The 24,341-nt window shown below is 48.6% G+C and overlaps 1 protein-coding gene across 1 annotated transcript in view; it reads right to left on the bottom strand.

The window, feature by feature from the left end:
* MAPKAPK2 (MAPK activated protein kinase 2) overlaps positions 1-5,231 on the bottom strand; it is a 46,557-nt gene extending 41,326 nt beyond the window's left edge. The window contains exon 1 of the mRNA XM_065938290.1: positions 4,603-5,231. Within this exon, the coding sequence (XP_065794362.1) occupies positions 4,603-4,914 (312 nt within the window). The 5' untranslated portion in view covers positions 4,915-5,231. The remainder of the gene's footprint in view (positions 1-4,602) is intronic.
* Between the last annotated feature and the right edge of the window lie 19,110 nt (positions 5,232-24,341).

Here is a 24,341-nt window from a genome sequence, read left to right as displayed (position 1 = left end):
CTGAAAAAAGAATCTGGTTGTATTCTAGTCCATCCGACATTAAATTGATTTTTTTAAAAAGGTGGGGGGAGCCCCGTTATTTCCCAGACACCCATCAATATTTGGTCCTAAGGCTGCCCTTCTCCCCAGTTCTGTCAGCCGCTGACCCCACATCTTAGCTGGAGATCATTTTCAAGCTCTGTCAGAGCCCAGAACTCTTAAGTGAAAAAAACCACGTGCTGGCCCAGCTCTGACCCTGCGACAGTGGGCATCAAGAGCCCTGCTGCAACAGGCAGAGCCCAAAGGCGCAGGGTCTCTGAACCCAGAAGCCAGACCTTCCCCCCAAAAAACCACAGGCCCCAACCTCAGAAATTTGCAACTTTTCTTTATAACATCCTGTTAGTTTACCTCATGCTCCTCAAACACTTTAACATCCGCTTTTAACACAAAGATCCCTTAGGCGCCACACTGAGCCCCCAGCCCCGCGTGCTCCTCACCAGCACGACCACCATCTCCTCCCGCAGGTAGCTGCGTGCACCCCTCAGGGGCCAGGCAACACACTGTCCTCGGCGCCTTCAGTACTCACCGATGCCCTCTCCCAAATTCCTCTAGTTCCAATCACACAGCTTAGCCCAGACCAGCAAAGCCCGGTAGAATATTTTACCAGTTCAAAGACGTTCCTCTCCACTGTTCACTGCAGTAGCCATTAACCACATCTAGCTGCTGACACTTGACATGTGGCTAGCAGCTGGCTTTTAAATTTAACTTAGCTTAATTTAATTCATCAATTTTAACTAATTTTAATTTAAACAGCTCTGCATGGGCACTGGCTACCATAGTGGACAGTACAGCCTTAAGATTACATTTGTTAATTGCATAATTTCACTTTCTCCAAAAAAGTTTCTGGACCTCCAAACTTTAAGGTCACTTGCAATCCTCCATACAACACAAAGCATATGGTAGAATGCTCAGAGAACTGTTAACTACCTGTAATGACAGTGGAGATAAAAGAGGCTGGCCGGTCAGTGAACCTTGCATCACCTTGTGATTGCATCCAGCAAACCCCCATCTGGAACACTGCCCCTCACTCAGCTACACTAACTCGCTTGCTCCTTGACAGGCACACAGCAGAGGATGCTGCCTGCCGTGCGGGGATGAGGCAGCCCTGCTTTCTCTCTAACAGTGTCCAGACCAACCCTGAGAGGTTCTGATCAGCGGCCCTTGGTATCAGCAGACACCAAGGAAGCCTCATGGCAGCGACACGAGTCACCTGGGGAGGGAGGATTGGAGAAAGGGAAGGAGAAGGAACAGGACTTTGCTTCCTCTAATTCACACAATGGAAAGACAAACAGCGATAAGTGACGACAACATTCTACACTCTGTAAAGCAATAACATGCTTCGCCAAATCAGTCACACAGCAGAGGGGGACAACGGGTGCTAGCTTTAATTAAATTTGTTCAGCTAATACCTAGGAGTCACCATGACACAATGAAGCAGGAAGCAGCAGGGAACAGGATCAATTAATGCACGAGTGGGTTGAGACTAGGTGTCCCTACCAAAGAAATAGTGAACAGAACTCTCATGTTCTTGCACACACAAAAATAATAATAGTAAATAAGATTTCTAGCAAACACTTCCAAAAAGAGGGGGTGGTTTAAAAAAAAAAAAATTTGTTACTCCAGATTTAAAACTTACTGAGCTGCTGAGTTGGTTTATAACCCCACCCAGCAACTCCTGACCCAACAGTCAAGGAGGGGCCTGCAGTGGGAGTAGTTCCTGGGGCTTGAGGGGCTCTGGAGCAGCAGCCAGTCCTAGGACCAAGCCCGCTGATGTCACTGCAGTTATCAAGTGGGAAGAGGTCAGACATCCCGGGTTCTGATCCTGATTCAGCCAAGGGCATGGCTGTCTCACCTCAAGAAAGCCTTTGCTCTGGGCCTTGGCTTTCTCATCTGCAAAATGAGAGAGATAGATGAGATGACCTCTACTGTCCTTCCAACTCTGAGTGAAGTATCAGTGTGACTCAGGCCTTAGCAAAAGCAGCCAGGAGAGACCATGAGCCACGGTCATCACACCAACCAAGAAGCATTTAAATGCTGCATCTCTCAGGTGGATGGAGAGAAACAGCAGGGTGGGTTGAGGCTATTTTTAAAAGCACTGATTACATTTAATAGGACTAAGGGGTCACCAGACCACAGAGAGAGGAGCAGGCCACCACGGCAGCTGCCACCTCTCATCAAGTCGCAGGGCTGTGAGATAGCAGTGACTAGAACCCCGTCAGAGGCCCTGCAGCTCTCTGCCCTAAACCCCAGGGATGGCCTCACGCTCTACAGGGAGCAGAGGCCTCCTCCCTTTCTCTTCAGGCACCTTTCCGATGAGGCAATCCCCACATCTTCCTCCCTTGCTTCATAATCAAAACACTCCTGGTTTTGAAAATCATTTCACTACTCAGCACCTACGGTTAGGTTAGTCAAGATTCAAGATCTGGAAATCTCTTTGGCGTGTCTCTGGAACAGCTGTTTGAGGCAGGCGTCCCCCACAGCTGTAATTACGTCTTACCCAGCATTGGACGTGGAGGCACTGTTGATACCGCTGTCAGTCTCTGAATGCCTCATCCCTTCTTTCTTCCTCTATTATTAAGTTTTTACACAAAGATGTGTGGGAAATCTACAATTTAACAGTTGAGTCAACTTGTGAGATCTGGGAGCAGGCTGCCTGTCAAAACACACTCTGACTTCAATCGTCACCTGCTTCTAACCTGAGAAGGGCAAACTAGGAGTGTTACTTAAAATACTGCCGGATCTTCCCTTTCAAAATTATTTAAAGGGGAAAAAATTCCAAATCTCTCTCCTATTAATTACAAGAGAAATCTGAATTGCCACCCAAAAGCATTTTAGGGGGTAGTTTTGTGTGTCTATCAAATAGAGTAAGGAAAAGAAGTTGAGAGCTTTTGTTCTGAGTCTTTATACCATATTCCAACTATCCAAGAAAATGAGCAGCCAGTGTCCCCAAACTGCTGGTGGGTGAAGGCAGATGGCGTCTCAGAGGGGACAGAAAACTCTCCTGGAAAGAACATCTGTCACTTCATCAATGGTACAGGTTAACTGTGGTCCACCAGTGTTCACTCAACTCCACTCTCCAAGGTCAGAGCAACGGTCAAACCACCACTCTCCCCTCCCTTCCCCAGTTTTGAGTATGGGAAGAACAGTCTAAGGCACAAATATTAAAGGATTCAGGATACTGATGCATTCCTTCTCCAAAAGTCCAAAGCAATAGCTTGTAGTAAAAAACCAAAGAAATCTGACAGTGTTGAGGCTAGCTGAAGTTCTCCTGGGAAAGGAAGAATGAAAGCTGCAAGAAATCAGTTTTAGAGACCTTAAAATCTGTAAATCAAACATGCTTGCCTTCTACAACCTCAAGTACCAGAGTTTTATTATATCTAATTATATATTCCAACAGCCCCACCCATGACACATATCTGAGTTGTGCATGAATAGCTGAAACACAGCTAGCCATAGGGGTTGAGGAGGAAGAGAAAATATAACACAGGAAGTATTTTTCTCCTCCTCCAATCATTAAAGACACCTCAAGGGAAACAGGCATTATGTGTCACCTTTAGAGATACGGTTTGATCTGAAACCCCTCTTAGGGGAAAACCTTTTCAGTGACCCTAGACACTTGCTCACACTGCACTAGGGACTCATCAGACCTCCAAGTTCATTATTTTTAACTTCGAAGTAGATATTCCCACTGAAATCCCTCTTCTCCCCACACCAGGCTCCTTAAAAAAAAAAAAAAAAAACACAATAAAAAGAGGTTGGCTTTTCCCAGCTCCAGGAAAACGCTCCCTCCTACTGTCCACCAATCGTTCAAGTCCAAGACTCAAGTGGCCATCTCCGATTTGTGGAATCAGCTCAGATCCACGCCGTGGTTTTCCAGATCCTGTTTACAATGATCAATGGAACTATGGAAACAGCAGACACCGAGCTGGAGCCTGCTGGCCTCCCATCTGGAGCTTCGCGGGCACTGAAGGTAGGAGGGGGCCAGCTCCCGATCAAAACAATCCCTGCCCCCGCGCCCGGAATCTCCAGCCTTGCACCTCCCCGGCCGGCGCGCGCCCCGAGGCGGCACAGCCGCTCTCACAAGGCCCAGGGAAGTGAAATCACACATTCCGGCTCCCAAATAAGGAGCGAGGCTAAATAAACCTCTTGAGATCCGACTTCTCCAAACCAACCCACCAACCAGCTCAATGAGTAATGGGCCTTTTGTGCCCGCGGAAAGAAGAGAGAGGCGGGAGGAGAGGACCGGGAACCACAAGCCCCCCGAAAACCGCTTCCTGAGACGGGGAGACGAGCCCAAGTGGTCCCAGAAGCCAACCGGGGCGACTTGGACGAAGGGCGCTCAAACTCCAAACGCCCGAGTCCTCACAAGTCCCCGGGAGTCCCTGCAGGTGACCGGAAACCCTCCCGCGGCGCCCGCAGCCCCCGCCGCCCGCGGGGCACACGCGGGGCGAGCGGGGCGGGGAGGGCGGCCCGGCCGCGGCCACTGCTCGGCCGCCCGGACGCGGGTCCGGGGAGCGCGCCAGCGCCGCCCTGGGAGCCCCCCACCCGCCCCGCGCCACCTACTTTCAGGGCGAATTTCTCCTGCGTCCTCTTGCTGAAGATCTGCAGAACTTTGCCGTTGATGCCCAGCCCCAGGACCTGCGTGGTGACCTTGTAGTCGTCGATGATGGCGTTCTTCTTGATCTGCAGGCTCGACCTGACGTGGAACTGGGGGAACTGCGGCGGCGGCGGCTGCGCCGGGGCGGGGGGCGGCGGCGGGCCGGGGCACAGCGCGGGCGGCGGGCCGGGGCACGGCGCGGGCGGCGGACAGCACGGCGCGGCGGCCGCGGCGGCGGCAGCGGCGGGCGGGGGCGCGGCGCCCGCGCCGGACAGCATGGTGCCCGCGGGCGCGGGCGCGGCGGCCGGCCCCGCCTCCGGCTCCGGACGCGGGCCCCGCCGCCCCCCGCCCGGCCGCGAAGTTTGCTCCGGGCGGGAGCCGGCTTCCCCGCCCCGGCCCGGCTCCAGGCTCGGCGGGTCGCGCGGCTCCGTGGGTCCCCGCTGCGCGCCGCTGGCGCCCGCCGGCCCTGCTGCCTGCCTGCCTGCCTGCCGCCCTCCCCCCGGGGGCCGGGCGCTCGGCGGGACGCGGGGGACGGCGCGCGGGGCCCGGCCGGGGGGAAGCGGCCGCGCAACAGAGTACCCAGCCCGGGGGCCGGCGGCCGCGTCACAGCCGCGTCTGCGTCCGGGGCCGGGCCTTAAAGGGGAGGGCCGAGGGGGTGGGGCCGGGGCTGTGGGGGCGTGGGGGCGGGGCTGGCCTTAAAGGGGAGGGCGGCGGCGTCCCGAGAGCCGAGGGCCGCCGGGAGCTGGGAACCGGGCGTGAGGACCGCCTCACCGAGAAGTCCTAGTTGTCCATTAGTGAGGACCGCCGCACCGAGAATCCCTCAGTTCAATTCAGTTCAGTCGCGCAGTCGTGTCCGACTCTTTGCGACCCCATGGAACGCAGCACGCCAAGCCTCCCAGTCCATCACCAACTCCCGGAGTTTACTCAAACTCATGTCCATCGAGTCGGGGATGCCATCCAACCATCTCATCCAAAACTCTAGTTGTCCATTAGTGAGGGCCGCGCAAAGGGAAACGGAGGTGCATGAAAGTGCATTATCAGATAGAAAATCCACCTTCTCCAATTGTCTACCTCAAGATAGCAGCCGCTGCGGGTGTCTTTTCAAGGCGAGGCATGACTCGTGAGTATGAGCGGGGGTGAGACCGCCGGGGGTGAGCTGGAATTACAGAAGCCGTTCGTCCCCGGAATAGGGTGAGGCAAACACGGACTATTTTCTTAACTTGAACACTTTCCTCTGAGTTTTACATTTCTTTTCCCACAAGTTTGTTTTTCAGTAAAGATCTGTTACTGTATGAACACTGGTAATTATGCTTTTGAACTTTTTTTTTTTTCCAGGTCAATTAGATAAAAGGGGATACAGAGCAGGAAGAGGACGGAGTTCAGACTGCCTGAATTCAGGCGGCCTTTTCCTTTGGCTAGTCGGTGCACCGCTCCCAGCGGCAAGAACAGGGTGTGAAGAGAATTCCCTGAGACAGTGTACCGAAAAGAGACAATGTACCTCATCTCCAACATGGAAAAGTTAGCCCCTGAACCTAGAGCCGTAAGAAATGGGTGTTTTTAGACAGAAAAAGAGACACAGATGTATAGAACAGACTTTTTGACTCTATGGGAGAAGGCGAGGGGGGGATGATCTGAGAGAATAGCATCCAAACATGTATATTATCAAGTGTGAAACAGATCGCCAACCCAGGTTGGATGCATGAGACAAGTGCTCAGGGCTGGTGCACTGGGAAGACCCAGAGGGATGGGATGGGGAGGGAGGTGGGAGCGGGGATCCGGATGGGGAACACATGTAAATCCATGGCTGATTCATGTCAATGTATGGCAAAAACTACTACAATATTGTAAAGTAATTAGCCTCCAACTCAAAAAAAAAAAAAAAAAAAAAAAAAGAATTGCACGGAAAAAGAAAAAAAAAAGAAATGGGTGTTTTTGAAGAAGCCAAATTCTGGTCCAGTTTAGCCTCATGTCTGAGGAAGACACCAAGGAAAGTGAAAGTCACTCACTCAGTCGTGTCCAACTCTTTGGGACCCCATAGACTATCTTCCCAACCCAGGGATCCAACTCAGGTCTCTGGCATTGCAGGCGGATTCTTTACCAGCTGAGCCACTAGGGAAGCCCACCAAGGGTCTAGCTAGACCTAAACACGTGGCCCACATTAGGGGAGGAGGTTGGAGAGGCCCTAAATATACATTGACAGAGGGTCTCTGTACATATTCTGATGGAGGTTTGAGGATGATCATGAAATACATCCCTGCTGACCTCCTCCCCACTGACTGGTAAAACAGTTCAGAAATAAGATAAAGGAACCACACAGGTGAAGACAAAACCTCAGCTGAGAGGGCTGAATTAGAGAGAGTGACTTGACCTAGGCCACACGTGGCTCCTCATGTGTGCCCCCAACATTCTGGAGTCCTCTTGTCCAGGGCGACCCAGGTCAGGGAGAAGCAGAGGGGGAACACCCTAAGGACAGGTGCCCTGGGGCCTGAGCCCAGGCAGGGAAGGCACGAAGGGTAGCTGGGACAGGAGCACAGTCCCCTCCAGGGCTCACTCCAGGGTCAAGGAGAAGTACGGTTCCCCTAACACCAGTACCCGCTCTTTCTCAGCAGTTAATTTAGTGAACACCTTGACTTTGGGCAAGATGCCATGCTCAGACCTGCAGTGGTGGATGGTGTTGAGCTGTGGGGAAGAAGACAGGTACAAGCAGACAGCATCAAGAGAGTGGCACTCACACAAGTCTTGGAGAGGAAGACTGAGGGATCCTCCTCTGTCTACAAGACTGGGAGCCTCCTCTCGTGCTGGAGGGCAGACAGGTTAGACAGTTCCCCATTCCTCTAACTCCTCAAAGACGGGCGCAGAGGTTGGAAGACACCTCACCCGTTCTGCAGTACCGCTGTCCCCTCCCTGGGGCACACGAGGAAGATGCCCACAGACCGAGAGAAGGATGCAGGCATGGGGAGGCGGAAACACCAGCTTCTTCGTCTCATCTCAGCTGGGGCTGGGGCTGTGCAGGGCTGGGAGTTGGTCTTTCTCCCTCTGCAGAGAGTCACTGGGTCCTTCCTACTGCCTGTCACTGAGTTTTCACCTGCTTCTCTCCACAAAGCTAGAAAGAGGATAAGCTCTTTATGCTCTTTCAGAGACAGAGGCACAGTGGAAAGAGAATAGAATTTAGAGACAAATGACCTAAATTCAAGTCTCTCCTCTTTGTATCTGGAAAAAAAAGAGAGAGAGAAAAATAATACATTCGAGTATCAAGGTTGAGTGAGAATTAAATGAGATAGTGTTCATGAAAACTCCCCATAAACTAGAAATGATGGTGAAATAGTGAATCTTATCGCAGCTGAAGCTTTGTTGACTTACTCTTCTGCTCTATGCCCACTACCTGGGGATCTGTCCCTGATACCAGAGCTGCCTTCCTATCTAGCTGGGACTCTAGGGAGATGCTGCAGCCCAGTGACCTAGGAGTAACTAGACAACTGAAACCCCAGCTGGGGCTTCCTCCTGGAATTACAAAGACCAGTTAGGCATAAGGGGCACACAAGGACTCAGTGCATAGAGATTACATAAAGCGCACACACAGCACGCAGAAAACACACACATGTATGAACGCAGACACATAAGTGCAACGTGCCTGGCATGTAGCGGAAACAGAAAAAATGTCTGATGGATGAAGAGTAACTAGGGAAAGAGATGGGCTAAGAGAAGAACCTTAGATGCGCAAGAGATGCAGTGCATTAAGTTCCAGTCCAGTCCTAACCAGTTGTGTAATCTCATGCAGGTCCCATGCCTCTCAGTTCTGTCTTTCTCATCTGTCAAACAGTGACTATAAGATCTGCCCTGCCTCCCTTTAGAGCTACTGGAAGAATAAAATTTTTTTTAGGACATAGAAACCCAGAGTTCAACCATCTGTAATGAACTACTTAGACAATTTTTATGGCTATGTAGAAGCACTTCAAATGTTAAAAGTCTCTGCAAATAGAAAGTACTACTTCTGTTGACATACAAACACATATGCCATGCAATACTGTATACACAAAGACCATTTAAAGACCTCAGGTACAAAGAATTGGGTTAAATATAATCCTTGATTCATGGCACATCCTCATCATTGAATCATTGTTCCTTGAATCTCTGCTTTTATTTAATTAGTTATTAGGTTTTTGTCTTTTTGGTTTTGGAGGTGGGGGGGGTGCGGTTGGGGCCTCGTCTTGTGGCTTACAGGACCTTAGTTCCTTGACCAGAAATTGAATCCAGGCCATGGTGGTGAAAGTGTCAAATCCTACCCACTAGACCACCAGGTAATTCCCTAGTTATTTTTAACAATGCAGTCGGCACCTGTGAATCCACTACCCAAAGTGAAAACTAGGACTTTGACAAAAAGCATGCATCTAACTAGGTGGTTGCTCTATTCACCCCCAACCCAACTCTGTTTTCTCTGGCCAAGATAACCATTATCTTGAATCCAATGTTCGTCATTCTTTGGCTTTCCATTTATGTAGTTTTGCTTCATCTGTTCAGCTCAGTCGTGTCCGACTCCTTGTGACCCCATGGACTGCAGCACCCAAGCCTCCCTGTCCATCACCAACTCCCGGAGCTTGCTCAAACTCATCGAGTGGTTGATGCCATGCAGCCATCTCATCCTCTGTCATTCCCTTCTCCTCCCTCCTTCAATCTTTCCCAGCATCAGGGTCTTTTCCAATGAGTCAGCTCTTTGCATCAGGTGACCAGAGTATTGGCGCTTCAGTTTTAGCATCACTCCTTCTGGTGAATATTCAGAACAGGTGTCTGACCTTCAAAAAAGGTGAAGCTCATTGTGTCTTAAAAGGGAGATGGATATGGTGACTTTATCAGAAAGATGAGGTTAAAATAAGGAAACATCTTGTCATAGTTCCAGAGTATTCCCCACCTCCTCCTGATGAGATGGTGATGGCGATGGTGATTAATGAGTGCATACTGTATGTCCAAGACTGTGCTCAACCCTCCAGCGTTTCATTTAAATCTCAGGAGGATATGTGGTAGAGACTGCTGGTTGTCTCTGCCAGTATCCATTTCCCCCTCTTTGATAGTAAAGAATCTTGAATAATTAGTGAAGTACATGACTGCCTGGAATAAAAACTACACTTCCTAGCCTCCATTACAGCTGGTTGTGTTCATGATTTGTAAATGAAAGCTATTAAGGGAAGCAGCAGCCTCCTTTCCTCCTTCTCCTCCTCTTTCCTCCTTCCTGGTGGCTAGAATAAAAATGTAATGGCTGGGGCTTCCCTGGTGGCCCAGTGGTTAAGAATTCACCTGCCAGTGCAGGGGACACAGGTTTGATCCCCAGTCCAGGAAGCTCCAACATGACTTGGAGCAACTAAGCCCATGCATCATAACTGCTGAGCCTGTGTGCCTAGAGCTGGGTGCTCTGCAACAAGAGAAGCCCCTGAAACCCCACGCACTGCAACTAGACAAAGCCTGCTTGTCTCGATGAAGACCAAGCACAGCCAAAAATAAATAAATAGTAAATAATTTTCTAAAGTAATTGCTGGAGTTTGAGCAGCCGCCTTGAATCACAAAGTGGAGGCTACAGTTGAGGATGACAGAGTAAAAGGATAGAAGGGGCCTGGCTGGAAGATGGAGTCTGGATCTGTTGTATCAACCCTGAACAACTCACCCAGCCCTCACAGGAGATAGAAGTAAGTGTCCTTCTGATCACAGCAACTGGTGTTCTAGGTCTTCTTCCACTGACATTCTAATCCCATTCTATTACATGGCTCTCTGAGGTATGTGCTGTTGTCCTCATGTATCTGTTTTAAAATGAGGAAATTGAGTCCTTGAGAAATTGAATAATTTTCCAAGGGTTTTTCTAACCCAAAGTCCATTTTCACAGCCCCCACTGTAAATCCTGAGAAGACATACACCCACACATCCTTCTCCATCTCAGAAATATGATATCTGCCATTTCCGGGCAGAAATGGACTAAAGAGGCATGACCTATACTTTCCATTTTAGATTAACTTTAAATCTCCCACACCTCAATTTCCTTCAATGTTGGCCTAATCTGTTACAGAGTGTAGGTCTGTGTTAATTTGCATGGCTGGATTATTATCATAGGATTAATCATGATTCTGTGACAATCTGTCTTCTCCAGCTTCCCCTGCCATGCTTTCGCACCATCAGAGAGTAAAAATTTCCTATTTTACTGTGATGTGGCATTATGAATGGATGACAGGGGATGAAAATCTATGGACGTGAACTTCCTGCAGATTTTCAGATGACACGCTTTTGATGAGATAGGATTATCCACAAGCTGTTGGACAGATATATGCACACAGATATGGATCTTTGTGTCTACTGCTGGGACACAGAAACTACTGCAGAAGGGAGCATGATTCACGGGAAAAGGTCTCTTCATTGAAAACTCTCTCTTGGAAAAGAAAATGACTTGAGGCCAGGGAGAGAGAAAGCAGTCTTCATGTTGTAGTCCAGTCGTTCTTTGAGAAACTGAGAAATTCTCCAAAGCAAAAATGACAGATATATAAGAATCATTAGTCACAAAAATTTCCGAACTCTCTGAAAATGCTAGGGACTGACCCACAGAAATTTTACCCAAAGCAAATGTTGTGGGCATTGCCCTGTGTGAGGACATCTCAGATGGGAAGAAATGCTCTGCTCCCCCACCCCAATGCCCTTATCTGCACCCCATCCTTTGAGTGTTTCATGCCACAGCAGGGAGCAGCAGAAGCCGAGGGGGGGAATGGGAACGGGAAGAGAAAGAAGGAAGTACCCAAGGGGGAATAGAAACTTGGCTTCTGCACATCAGCAGGCAAAACCTGGTCCAAGGGGACTGCAGATGGGACTACTTAAGACTACAGGACGCCTAATTGTAAATTCTGTGCCTTAGTATAGGAAATGAAGAGGAAAGAGGGAATTCTTCCACCATAGTCAAGACAGTCCAAGGCTGTTGTCCCGTATTAAAAGCTGTGCCCCTCCAGTCTAGTCTATGTCTGGCGTGTCAGTTGCAATTCAGATGCTCATTCAGCCTGGAGAGTGAAATGGGGAAGGGAGAGGGGTAAAGGGGATTTGTCATCCAGGGACACAACCAGGGTGTGTCAACCCAAAGGGTCACTGGTCTTCGTCTGGTGACCTGCTGACCCTTGGGATTTTTCTCCATCCCTCACTTAAGATGAGTAAATGCAGGTGGGCAAGGAGGAAAGGTAGGAAGAGATGTGAGTGTGTGTGTGTGTGTGTGTGTGTGTGTGTGTGTATTGGGTAGTGATCTTCAAAAGGTATAAAAATAAGCAGCTTCCCACGAGACCATAATTTTGAAGTGGTGGAGCATGGTAGAATGAAGTCTGGGTTCAAATTCTACCTCCACCACTTACCACTACAGTAACTGTGGCTCTGCATTCTTTTTGTATAATGCCAGGGGTGAGAATATCCCCTAGATTAAATACCCAGGCAACATTTTGAGCTGTTACTGACACTCACTAATTGGCCTCTATAAATGGGACCTGTTATTATGCAGCGGGTGCCTTCAACACCCATCATCTCCTTCAGTCCTCTCAACAAGGCTGTACTTAGGATTGTTTCCGCTATTTCAGTCACTGAAAACTGAAGTCACCACACAAGACAGAAAAGCTGGAGTTCAGGCCCTTGCTGTTTCCACATGTCAGGGTCCATGTTACTAAATGCTCCCATAGGTGGTCCAGCCCCTGATACCTGCAAGGCCACTCTGGGGAAATCATCCCAGGCTGTGTTCATGGCTCACAAGAAGGAAACAGTCTGCAATCATCAGATTCCAGAGACCCTCTGCCTCCAAGACCAAGAATTAAAGGCAATGAAGAAAGTCATTTAAACAGCAATGAATTTGGGGTCTTGGGATGTACAAGCTTTTGAGAAAGGACCTAAATATATGAAGTATGTGGTATATCCCACATTTCATTTTGTTTTTTGCTTCTTAAGTGACAGAGGTAGGAGCTAACCTTTTCCCCCACATTTCTCTTTAGGTTACAAAAACTATAATATTGTAGAGAGGAAAAGGACCTGATCTGTCAGCTTTCAGATTGTCTGCACCTGTGTGTAGACAAGTAGGTGTGTGACCCGAGAAACTCTAGGCTCAGAACTTCCGGTGCCTCTCTGTACCGCAAGAGGAAGTTCTTTCTTTTGCATGACCTATATAGTACACATTGTGGGCAAGTCCCTCTCATTCCTGGAAGCTCACTCATTGATGCTGGTGAGGGGTCTCCCTACACCTCTGGATAGAGGTCCAGAGCCCCCGCCCCTTCTTTGGAGCGGTGAGCGCAAGAGAAAATTGGATATGCTGAAAGAGAGAAGTTGGCGTGTGGGCCGTCCTGACACCTGCCCCTGCCCTCACCATCAGTTCTGCAGCCCCTTTCATAGCCACAAACACTGACAGAGCACCACTCAGGACCAAGTGTTGTACTAGGCGTAGGAATGCCCAGGGGGCCCTGACAGACCTTGAGTGCCTTGAAAAGTTACATGTATATACACACGTGTATATACATAGATGGTTATACATACGTAACGTAAAATTTGTCATTTTAACTAGTTCAGAGGCATTAAGTACATTCACGTTGTGCAGCCATCACTGTCATCCACCTCTAGAACTTTTCAGCTTCCCAAGTTGTTTCTCTGTTCCGATTAAATAATAACTCCCCACTCCCATCCTCCTCCCGGCCCCTGGCAACCGCTACTCTACTTGCTGTCTCTATGGATTTGACTATTCTAGGAAACTCATATGTGTGAAATCATATAGTATTTCTCTTCTTGACTGGCTTGTTTTACTTACCACAAAGTATTTAAATTCATGTTGTAGCATGTGCCAGAATGTCTTTTTTTTTTTTTTTTTTTTTGGCAGGGCTGTACCATCATATATATTGGGCTTCCCTGGTGGCTCAGGTGGTGAAGAATCTGCCTGCAATGTGGGAGACCCGGTTTCGATTCCTAAGTTGGGAAGATCCCCCAGAGAAGGAACTATCAACCCACTCCAGTATTCTTGCCTGGAGAATCCCATGGACAGAGGAACTTTGTGGATCCTGGGGTCACAAAGAGTCAGACACGACTGAGTGACTAGATGATTTGACTGTATATATATATATACCAACTTTTATTTATTTGTTCATCCCTCTTGATAGACACTCGGTTTGCTTTCACCCTTTGGATAGCGTGAACAATGATGCGATGAACATCAACATCACCACTCATTCGCTCAGTTGTGTCTGATTCTCTGTGACCCCGTGGACCACAGCCCGCCAGCCCTCCCTGTCTATCACCAATTCCCAGAGCCTGCTTGAACTCATGTCCATTGAGTCCAGGATGCCATCCACCATCTCATCTTCTGTCGTCCCTTCTCCTCTTACCTTCAATCTTGCCCAGCATCAAGGTCTTTTCCAGTGAGTTGGCTCTTCACCCCGGGTGGCCAAAGTATTGGCGCTTCAGCTTAGCATCAGTCCTTCCAGTGAATATTCAGGACTGATTTCCTTTAGGATAGACTGGTTGGATCTCCTTGCAGTCCGAGGGACTCTCAAGAGTCTTCTCCAACATCCCAGTTCAAAAACATCAGTTCCTTGGCGCTCAGGCTTCTTTATAGTCCAACTCTCACATCCATACATGACCACTGGAAAACTATAGCTCTAACTGTATGGACCTTTGTCAGCAAAGTAACATCACTGCTTTTTAATACATTGTCTAGATTTGTCATAGTTTTTCTTCCAAGGAGCAAGCATCTTTTAATTTCATGACTGCAGTCACTGTTCACAGTGATTTTGGAGCCTAAGAAAATAAAGTCTGTCACTATTTCCATTGTTTCCCCATCTATTTGCCATGAAGTGATGGGACTGGATGCCATGATCTTAGTTTTCTGAATGTTGAGCTTTAAGCCAGTTTTTTCACCCTCCTCTTTTACTTTCATCAAGAAGCTCTTTAGTTCCTCTTTGCTTTCTGCCATAAGGGTGGTGTCATCTGCATATCTGAGGTTATTGATATTTCTCTAGGCAACCTTGATTCCATCTTGTGTTTCATCCAGCCTGGCACTTCTATGATGTACTCTGCATATAAGTTAAATAAGCAGGTTGACAATATACAGCCTTGACGTACTCCTTTCCCTGTTTGGAACCTGTCCATTGTATCATGTCTGGTTCTGACTGTTGCTTCCTGACCTACCTACAGGTTTCTCAAGAGGCAGGTAAGGTGGTCTGGTATTCCCATCTCTTTAACAATTTTCCATAGTTTGTTGTGATCCACACAGTTGAAGGCTTTAGCGTAGTCAATGAAGCAGAAGTAGATGTTTTTCTGAAATTCTCTTGCTTTTTCTATGATCCAATGGATAAGGAAGTGGCAACCCACTCCAGTATTCTTTTTTTTTTTTTTTTCATTCATTTTTATTAGTTGGAGGCTAATTACTTTACAATATTGTAGTGGTTTTTGTCATACATTGACATGAATCAGCCATGGATTTACATGTATTCCCCATCCCGATCCCCCCTCCCCCCTCCCTCTCCACCCGATTCCTCTGGGTCCTCCCAGTGCACCAGGCCCGAGCACTTGACTCATGCATCCAGCCTGGGCTGGTGATCTGTTTCACCCTAGATAATATACATGTTTCGATGCTATTCTCTCAAAACATCCCACCCTCGCCTTCTCCCACAGAGTCCAAAATTCTGTTCTGTACATCTGTGTCTCTTTTTCTGTTTTGCATATAGGGTTATTGCTACCATTTTTCTAAATTCCATATATATGTGTTAATATACTGTATTGGTCTTTATCTTTCTGGCTTACTTCACTCTGTATAATGGACTCCAGTTTCATCCATCTCATTAGAACTAATTCAAATGAATTCTTTTTAATGGCTGAGAAATATTCCATGGTGTATATGTGCCATAGCTTCCTTATCCATTCATCTGCTGATGGGCATCTAGGTTGCTTCCATGTCCTGGCTATTATAAACAGTGCTGCGATGAACATTGGGGTGCACGTGTCTCTTTCAGATCTGGTTTCCTCGGTATGTATGCCCAGAAGTGGGATTGCTGGGTCATATGGCAGTTCTATTTCCAGTTTTTTAAGGAATCTCCACACGGTTCTCTATAGTGGCTGTACTAGTTTGCATTCCCACCAACAGTGTAAGAGGGTTCCCTTTTCTCCACACCCTCTCCAGCATTTATTGCTTGTAGACTTTTGGATAGCAGCCATCCTGACTGGCGTGTAATGGAACCTCATTGTGGTTTTGATTTGCATTTCTATGATGAGTAATGTTGAGCATCTTTTCATGTGTTTGTTAGCCATCTGTATGTCTTCTTTGGAGAAATGTCTGTTTAGTTCTTTGGCCCATTTTTTGATTGGGTCATTTATTTTTCTGGAATTGAGCTTCAGGAGTTGCTTGTATATTTTTGAGATTAATCATTTGTCTGTTTCTTCATTTGCTATTATTTTGTCCCATTCTGAGGGCTGTCTTTTCACCTTGCTTATAGTTTCCTTTGTTGTGCAAAAGCTTTTAAGTTTCATTAGGTCCCATTTGTTTATTTTTGGTTTTATTTCCAATATTCTGGGAGGTGGATCATAGAGGATCCTGCTGTGATTTATGTCAGAGAGTGTTTTGCCTATGTTCTCCTCTAGGAGTTTTATAGTTTCTGGTCTTACATTTAGATCTTTAATCCATTTTGAGTTTATTTTTGTGTATGGTGTTATAGAGTGTTCTAGTTTCATTCTTTTACAAGTGATTGACCAGTTTTCGCAGCACCACTTGTTAAAGAGGTTGTCTTTTTTCCATTGTATATTCTTGCCTCCTTTGTCGAAGATAAGGTGTCCATAGGTTCGTGGATTTATCTCTGGGCTTTCTATTCTGTTCCATTGATCTATATTTCTGTCTTTGTGCCAGTACCATACTGTCTTGATGACTGTGGCTTTGTAGTATAGTCTGAAGCCAGGCAGGTTGATTCCTCCAGTTCCATTCTTTTTTCTCAAGATTACTTTGGCTTTTCAAGGTTTTTTGTATTTTCATACAAATAAAAAAATAATTGTGAAATTATTTGGTCTAGTTCTGTGAAAAAAGCATTGGTAGCTTGATAGGGATTGCATTGAATCTATGGATTGCTTTGGGTAGTATAGCCATTTTGACAATATTGATTCCTCCAATCCATGAACACGGTATATTTCTCCATCTGTTTCTGTCCTCTTTGATTTCTTTCATCAGTGCTTTATAGTTTTCTATGTATAGGTCTTTCGTTTCTTTAGGTAGATACACTCCTAAGTATTTTATTCTTTTTGTTGCAATGGTGAATGGTATTGTTTCCTTAATTTCTCTTTCTGTTTTCTCACTGTTAGTGTATAGGAATGCAAGGGATTTCTGTGTGTTAATTTTATATCCTGCAACTTTGCTATATTCGTTGATTAGCTCTAGTAATTTTCTGGTAGAGTCTTTGGGGTTTTCTATGTAGAGGATCATGTCATCTGTGAACAGCGAGAGTTTCACTTCTTCTTTTCCTATCTGGATTCCTTTTACTTCTTTTTCTGCTCTGATTGCTGTGGCCAAAACTTCCAAAACTATGTTGAATAGTAGTGGTGAGAGTGGGCGCCCTTGTCTTGTTCCTGATTTCAGGGGAAATGCTTTCAATTTTTCACCATTGCCACTCCAGTATTCTTGCCTGGAGAATTCCATAGACAGAGGAACCCGGCGGGCTACAGTCTATGGGGTTGCAAGAGTCGGACACAACTGAGTGACTCAGCACACACACACAATGGATGTTGACAATTTGATCTCTGGTTCCTCTGCCTATTCTAAATCCAATTTGTACATCTGGAAGTTTTCAGTTCACATACTGTTGAAGCCTAGCTTGAAGGATTTTGAGCATTACCTTGCTAGCTACGAACACGGGTGTACAAATATCTGTTTGAGTCCCTGCTTACAGTTCTTTTAGGTATATACCCAGAAGTTGAATTGCTAGGTTATGTGGTAATTCTACATGAAATTCTTTAAGAACTGTCAAGCTATTTTCCATAGCAGTTGCATCATTTTACGTTCCCATCAGCAATGCATAAGAGTTCCAATTTCTCTACTTAGCTAACACTTGTTATTTTCTTGGTGTTTTGTTTTTGCATTTTGGTAATAGCCATTCTAATTGGTGTGGCATTGAGAGGGTTTAAGCATGAGTCTTCTGGACTCACTAACAAGAGAGAATCATCTGAAAGTTCTCACCAAAGAAATGGCATTTGACCTAGGAATCTAAAGAAGGGCGAGAATTCTCCAGGCAAAGGAGAAAAGGAAAACATCTAACAATGGAGCAAAGGGAGAGAAGAAATTGCACAGCCTCTTCCGAAGCATCAGGTGGTCAGCATGGGGTGTGTAGGGGAGGGTGCCAAGGTGTGAGGTGACAGGCAGGCTTAGGGGCTAACACTCCACTAAGGCTTTGGACTTTGGACGACAGGATCCATAAGTGATATTATGTGAAAGTGCTGTACAAGCTTCAACACAGGATATAAATGCAAGAGTCTGGGATGAAAAAGAAAGAAATGTTTTTAAAGAAACAAATGTACTAAGTGAAGTCACTCAGTCATGTCCAACTCTTTGCGACCCCATGGACTGTAGCCCACCAGGCTCCTCTGTCCATGGGATTTTCCAGGCAAGAGTACTAGAGTGGATTGCCATTTCCTTCTCCAGGGGATCTTCCCAACCCAAGGGTCGAACACAAGTCTTCCACATTGCAGGCTGACGCTTTACCATCTGAGCCACCAGGGAAGTCCCACCTGGAAATTAGAGGCAGCTTCTGGCATCTACCAGGATGGGTCCCCAGGGTGCTAGCTCTGGCCAACCCCACCACGTTGGCTCTGAGTGCAAAGGCACCCAAATGGCTCCCCTCTGTCGCCCTCTCCTCTCCTCTCAACCGTCCACTAGTCCATTAGATAGGAGAGTGGCCTTCCAGGCCAGGATGGACCACTGCATTTAGCAATGTGTCGCATCATAGTTCAAGATTCCAAGTGGTTCACACGCTCAGAAAATCTCCCCAAGCAGCCATCTGCCTCTGACAGCTCCTTCTGAGCCTGAAGTCGGGTCCAGATGTGGCCTCCCCAGTGCGACAGCATCAGTATCCCTTCTGCCCTGAAGAGAGGACCAAAGGGCTCTTCTCTATATTCAACACGTAGAAGATTTACAAAAGTACAGAATACTCTCTCTCTCTCTTTTGGAAACTTTAACACATCCGCATGGTACCCAGTGCAGGGACCCTGAAGGCCATGCAATAAACAGCTCCATCCTACTCGAAGCCCTCAGTCACTCAACTGTCCGCCCCGTTCGTTGGTGCATCCTTCCAGCGGTATCTGAGCCAGGCCAACCTTTCACTTAGGAACTGGCATGGATTAGGTTTGGCCTGAATCCCGGTACATCAGATCCTAAACTCCAAAGTCAAGCAGGCAGCCCTGGACCCACCGTGTCACCCAAGTTCAGAGGCCTGGACGGTGCAGAGCCTTCACTTGGAGCTTCCTGGGACCAGGTCATCCTTTTCCCTCTGAGCTTCTCCTAGCTTCTGTAGGGAAGGGATAGGAAGAAGGCGGGGACGGCCTGGGCGGAAGTGGATATACAGCAGGGGGACGGGCAGAGTGAGGCCAGGCCCTTAAGAGGAGAGATGGGCTGAGCTCTGGTCCCAAGAGGAGAAGCCTCTGAGGCTGGCCCCCGGCTGCTCCCCTGTTTTCAGCAGAGCCATCTGGGGCCAAGGCCCCGGTCACTCAGACAGAGCCCAGTCGTGCGGGCTGCCATCCCCTGGGCCTGCCCCAGACAGGCCGGGCCAAGCAGAGGTGTTTCTTCCAGCCCCGGCCGGCGTCACTCCCGGGGGAATCCGGTTCTCGTTCACACCGAGCAGTGTGCCGATGGAGCCACAGGGCTCTCCTGCAGCGCCCCCAGGGAGTGTGGGGGGACCTGGGGCCTGGAAGGAGACAGGGGCTGCGTGGGGAGACCGGTGGGTGTCCTCACTGGGACGCGTCAGGGGTGGGCCCAGCAGGACTCCAGGGCGGCCTGCGCTGGGACACAGGGGACCGTCTTCTGCAGAGCTGGGAAAAAGAGAGCGGGCGAGAAGCGAATGAAGGCACACAGGGGGGACCCGGGGCGAGGAGCCAGGAGGAACTGGAGGCAAGGTGACACCCCCTGTTTCGCGTGCCGCTCCGTGTTAGGGTCAGAGACCCGGGGGAAAGTGCAGCCTTCGCAGAGACGCGTATTCCACAGGCTCGGATCCACCCCCAGTGATGTGCCCACTGTCGGCCCCGGAACACAACAGTCACTCGTGCTGGGCAGACGGAATGCAGGATGGTGCCTGCCACTCAGAGAAAGACCAACGTCGTAACGATCACGCCCAGTGGTTCTAAGTGCCCACCGTGTGTTGACTCAATCAGTTCTCACAAGAGCCCTACAAGGTGAGTATTACTAATACCCTTTCAGGGGCCCAGTGTACCTAAGTGCCTTGAAGTAAGGCCTGGAGTCGGGATCTGAAGGCAGGAAGCTGGGACCCAACCCAAGACAGGGAGTGGGGAGAGGGGCCACCCAAAGGCAGATGAGCCTGGGGCATGAGACTCTTTGCTAGAGTTTCCTCTCCGATCAGGAGCCTGGCTCTGACCTCACCCCCACCCCAGACCCGAGTGGGCGCCACTGGACCCTGTCCTGGACTTGGAAAAAGTCACGATAAGACAGTTACGCTTTTCCCACACCGCAATTCCAACAGTCCATTCATTTGGATCAAGATCTTGGTCCATTAAAGGTGTTGGGAGGAGAAGCAGAGCCCAGCATGCTGCTCTCTCTTCCTTCCTCTGCTCCCCATCCTGACGCTTTTTCTCTGCTGCTCCCTCTGCGTTTTGGGAAACACTGTCCAGGTGCGGGGGTATTTCCGAAACACCAGCTTGCTTCATATTCGCCCCACGCAGCTGCCGGCTCTTTTCTCCCTGGGAAGTGGAGTTACCAAGGCAGTCAGAGAATCGGGTCATTTCTACTGTTACTCAGAGTTTCCAGGGGCACTGGTGCTGCCAATGGAAATGTCAACGTGGGGCCAGTACCTCTCCCAATGCCCTGTTCTATGACTACCTTTTATCCTCAGTCGATTCCTGAGAACGACAGAGGATGTGAATAATCAGCCGTGGGATGGAGTGTGGGGCAGCCAGGCCAGAGGAGGAGACAGAGCTCCCCTGAAGGGAGACGCTCTCCCTTCAGAAAGACCTCTGGCTCAGGGAACATCTGCTCTGGGGACGAAACGGGCTCCCGGGGAAGGCACCCAGCTCCGACCTGGCCTCAGCAGATAAGGTGTGTGTGCAGAGGGACCAATTAATCACCAATTAGGGACGTGTCCTTTACCACCCGACAGTTGTGGGAAGCTCTGTCTAGGAAATGAGGAAGGAAGTCGTAAGAAAGGATCCTGAGGATATCACATGAAGTGGGAAGCATGGGCATTAGAATAAGGTTGAAAGATTGCAAGTCCTGGAAACCAGTTATTTAAAGACACTCCTTGTCTCACTCACACACGCGCGCGCACACACACCTGCACACACACGCACTGGAGGCTGATAGAGCCTGCGGCAGAGCCAGTTTTCTTGGCTTCTTGGCCTTTAGGTCTGGCTGGGAAGACAGGGCTAGGCATGTATCACTGGTCATTTTAGTCAGTTTCACTTCCTGTTTCTCATGCAGAAAACATAATAATCATCATAATGATAATAATAGTTCCTCAGGCTTGCCACTGCCTCCTATTTATCTAGGGCCTCCCAGAAGTGCGTGTGTAAGTGGGAGGGGGAGGGCACAGCTTATCTGCTCTATCGGTCAACAGCTGGGGGTGGAGGCAGGCGTGGAGGCAAGGGTAGGGGATAGGAATTACCAACAGAAATTATTAAACTCTTTTTTTTTTTCCCCCCAAGAAGAGGAATCTTAAATGGGTTGGTAGTTCCCCAAATGGTTATTCTCACCACAGGGATGTTTGTAAATCCCTTCTCCCAGGGTCCTCCAAAAATCAATCCCTCCCTTCTCAGCCCCCAATCTGTTCCAGTCTAGGAAATTCTTGTGATCCAAGGCCCAGAGACCTTCAGCTGACTTCCTAGAGTCACACAGAAGGAAAGATAGGACCGGATCAGGTTTCTTGCCCATCCACTAAAAGCCATAACCAAGAAGGGAATTTCCAACTCTATGGGGAACTTGCAAAGTTGTTAGGAAAAACCACAACTATTTCTGCTAAGGAAAAAATATGCAGTCCTCCGCAGACCTGAAACCCCAGGACAGTAAGAGAGAGCTCCACTTACAGGGAATGGGTTGGACCATCCAAGATTAGGATGGGGCAGGGGGGAACAGCTTCCAAACTTTGATCATTACAGAGGTTCATGGAATAGAAGTGTCAGGCCAGTATTTTAATTTTTTATCACCAGTCAAAGGAGCTGTGCACCAAGGACAAAGGTTGGACACTTGAGAGGCTCTGGGGACTCAGATGGGAGTGGAGGGAAGCGGGGGAGGGAGCCATTACCCTGATGACAGTACTGACTTGTCCTTCCTTTCATCCCTCCCTCCCCTTGGGGATCTGAGGACACGCAGAGGGAGGGAGGAAGCAGGTGGCTCAAGAGTCTTTTCCATATGAACAAAAAAGAAGGCAGGTAAAGAAGAAAATTAAACCACCAGAGAGAACCTCTAATTTTGAGTTAAGATAAAAAAAAAAAAGCTTCCGCTCAGATGCAAAGACACACACAGACACACATCCCACACAGATGCACCCCGAAGCACTATTTAGCTACACTAGGGATGAGAGGATGTGAGATCATGCATTTATTTACTGTGGTATTTATTATTGTGGGGTTTATTTTTCCCCCAAAGACAATCATAAGCCTGGGGCTGGATGGTGAGTGCCAGTCTAACAATGTGAATATGAGAAGTTAACTGCGATCCTGTGAATAATCAACCTGAGGCTGTCAGGTGAGGAATCCACCTGGGGAGGGAATAATACTAACACTAAACACGAACATGGTGATCACTACGTGCCAGACACTGTTTCCAAGCTCTTTATATATATTTGCTCATTTAACACTTGTAGCAAGCCTGTGAGATAGGCTGCAGCTCTTATGATCCACATGCTTCTCATTCACACTCATTTTAACCCTGGCTGTCCTCAGGAAACTATCCAGAAATTATGAAGAATTTCAAGAGAGCAACCGCAGAGCATTAAACCAAATATTGGGTTCCGAAAGCACACAGGGGTCCCTGTGTGAACACACGAGTCACACACCCCTGAAGCTGGCCCTGCAGAGATCCACCCCCGCCCCCCGCCCCCAAATCCTTGCATAGAACAGTTGTGCTGTCTTCTGTGATACAACTCCGGTTTGTGCCCTAGTCCTGAACAAGGAAAGAGAGTGAGAAAAACACATTGCCTCCCACGTACATCGTATGGCTTTGCTGAAGAAGGTATCCCAAGCTTGGTTTGCAAACCTGACCCGGCTCAGGGGTCCCTCACCAGTTCGTGGCCTGTTAGGAACCGGGCCGCACAGTGAGAGGTGAGCGGCAGGGTGAGCGAGCGAAACCTCTCCTGTATGTGCAGCTGCTCCCTGTTCCGCACACCGTCCCCCGAGCTCCTCATCCTGTCAGATCAGCAGTGGATTGGACTCCCGTCGGAGCAGGAACCCTCCTGTGGACTGCACAGGCGAGGGATCTCAGCTGGTCACGCCTTACAAGTCAGTTCAGTTCAGTCGCTCAGTCGTGTCCGACTCTTTGCGACTCCATGAACTACAGCACCCAGGCCTCCCTGTCCATCACCAACTCCCGGAGTTTACTCAAGCTCATGTCCATTGAGTCGGTGATGCCATCCAGCCATCTCATCCTCTGTCGTCCCCTTCTCCTCCTGCCCCCAATCCCTCCCAGCCTTACGGTCTTTTCCAATGAGTCAGCTCTTCGCATCAGGTGGCCAAAGTATTGGAGTTTCGGCTTCAACATCAGTCCTTTCAATGAACACCCAGGACTGATCTCCTTTAGGAGTCATCCTGAAACCATCCTCCCCATTCCCTGAGACCATGGAAAAAAACTGTCTTCCATGAAACCAGTCCCTGGTGCGAAAAACACTGGGGACCATGGATCTAATTGATTTTTAAGGACTCTCCTGACGCTGTATTAGATCTGTCCTTTTATTCTCCCCTCTGCTTACATCCCACATCCTGTTGGTTGGCAGTCCTTGCTGCTTCTATCTCAGCGAGGCCTCCTGTATCCCGCCTCTTCTCCATCTCCCCTGCCACTGCCCTAGCTTTCCCTCACCTAGAATATCCCAGTGACTGGCTGACTAGATGCCCTGCTTTCAGCCCTGGTTGTTTCCAGCCTTCACTCTGCTGGTTACTCTTAGGCTTTTACTAGTCCCTCTCGAGAACATCCTCTCCCTCGGTTGCACACTTCTCTAGGTGCGTAGTCCGTCCTGTCACCCAGGCCTTCCTCAGTAGCCCTGAGACAGGCAGCCTGTGCCTTCTGGCTGCTTCCTTAATGTCTCCTTTGCATGCCTCCTCTTTTCCTTCAGAGAAGGAAATGTCAACCCACTCCAGTACTCTTGCCTGGAAAATCCCATGGACAGAGGAGCCTGGTGAGCTACAGTCCATGGGGTCGCAAAGAATCAGACATGACAGAGTGACTTCACTTTCACCTTCTTTTCCTTCAGGCCCATACTCTGAACCATAGCCCAGCCTCTTGAACTCTCAATCAAGAGAACTATCTTCGGTCTGAATTACA

The sequence above is a fragment of the Muntiacus reevesi genome, chromosome 5 (genome assembly GCF_963930625.1).
Source record: "Muntiacus reevesi chromosome 5, mMunRee1.1, whole genome shotgun sequence".
Classification (NCBI taxonomy): Eukaryota; Metazoa; Chordata; class Mammalia; order Artiodactyla; family Cervidae; genus Muntiacus; species Muntiacus reevesi.
The sequence above is the reverse complement of the archived record's forward strand: the minus strand, read 5'-3'. Positions and strand labels throughout refer to the sequence as shown.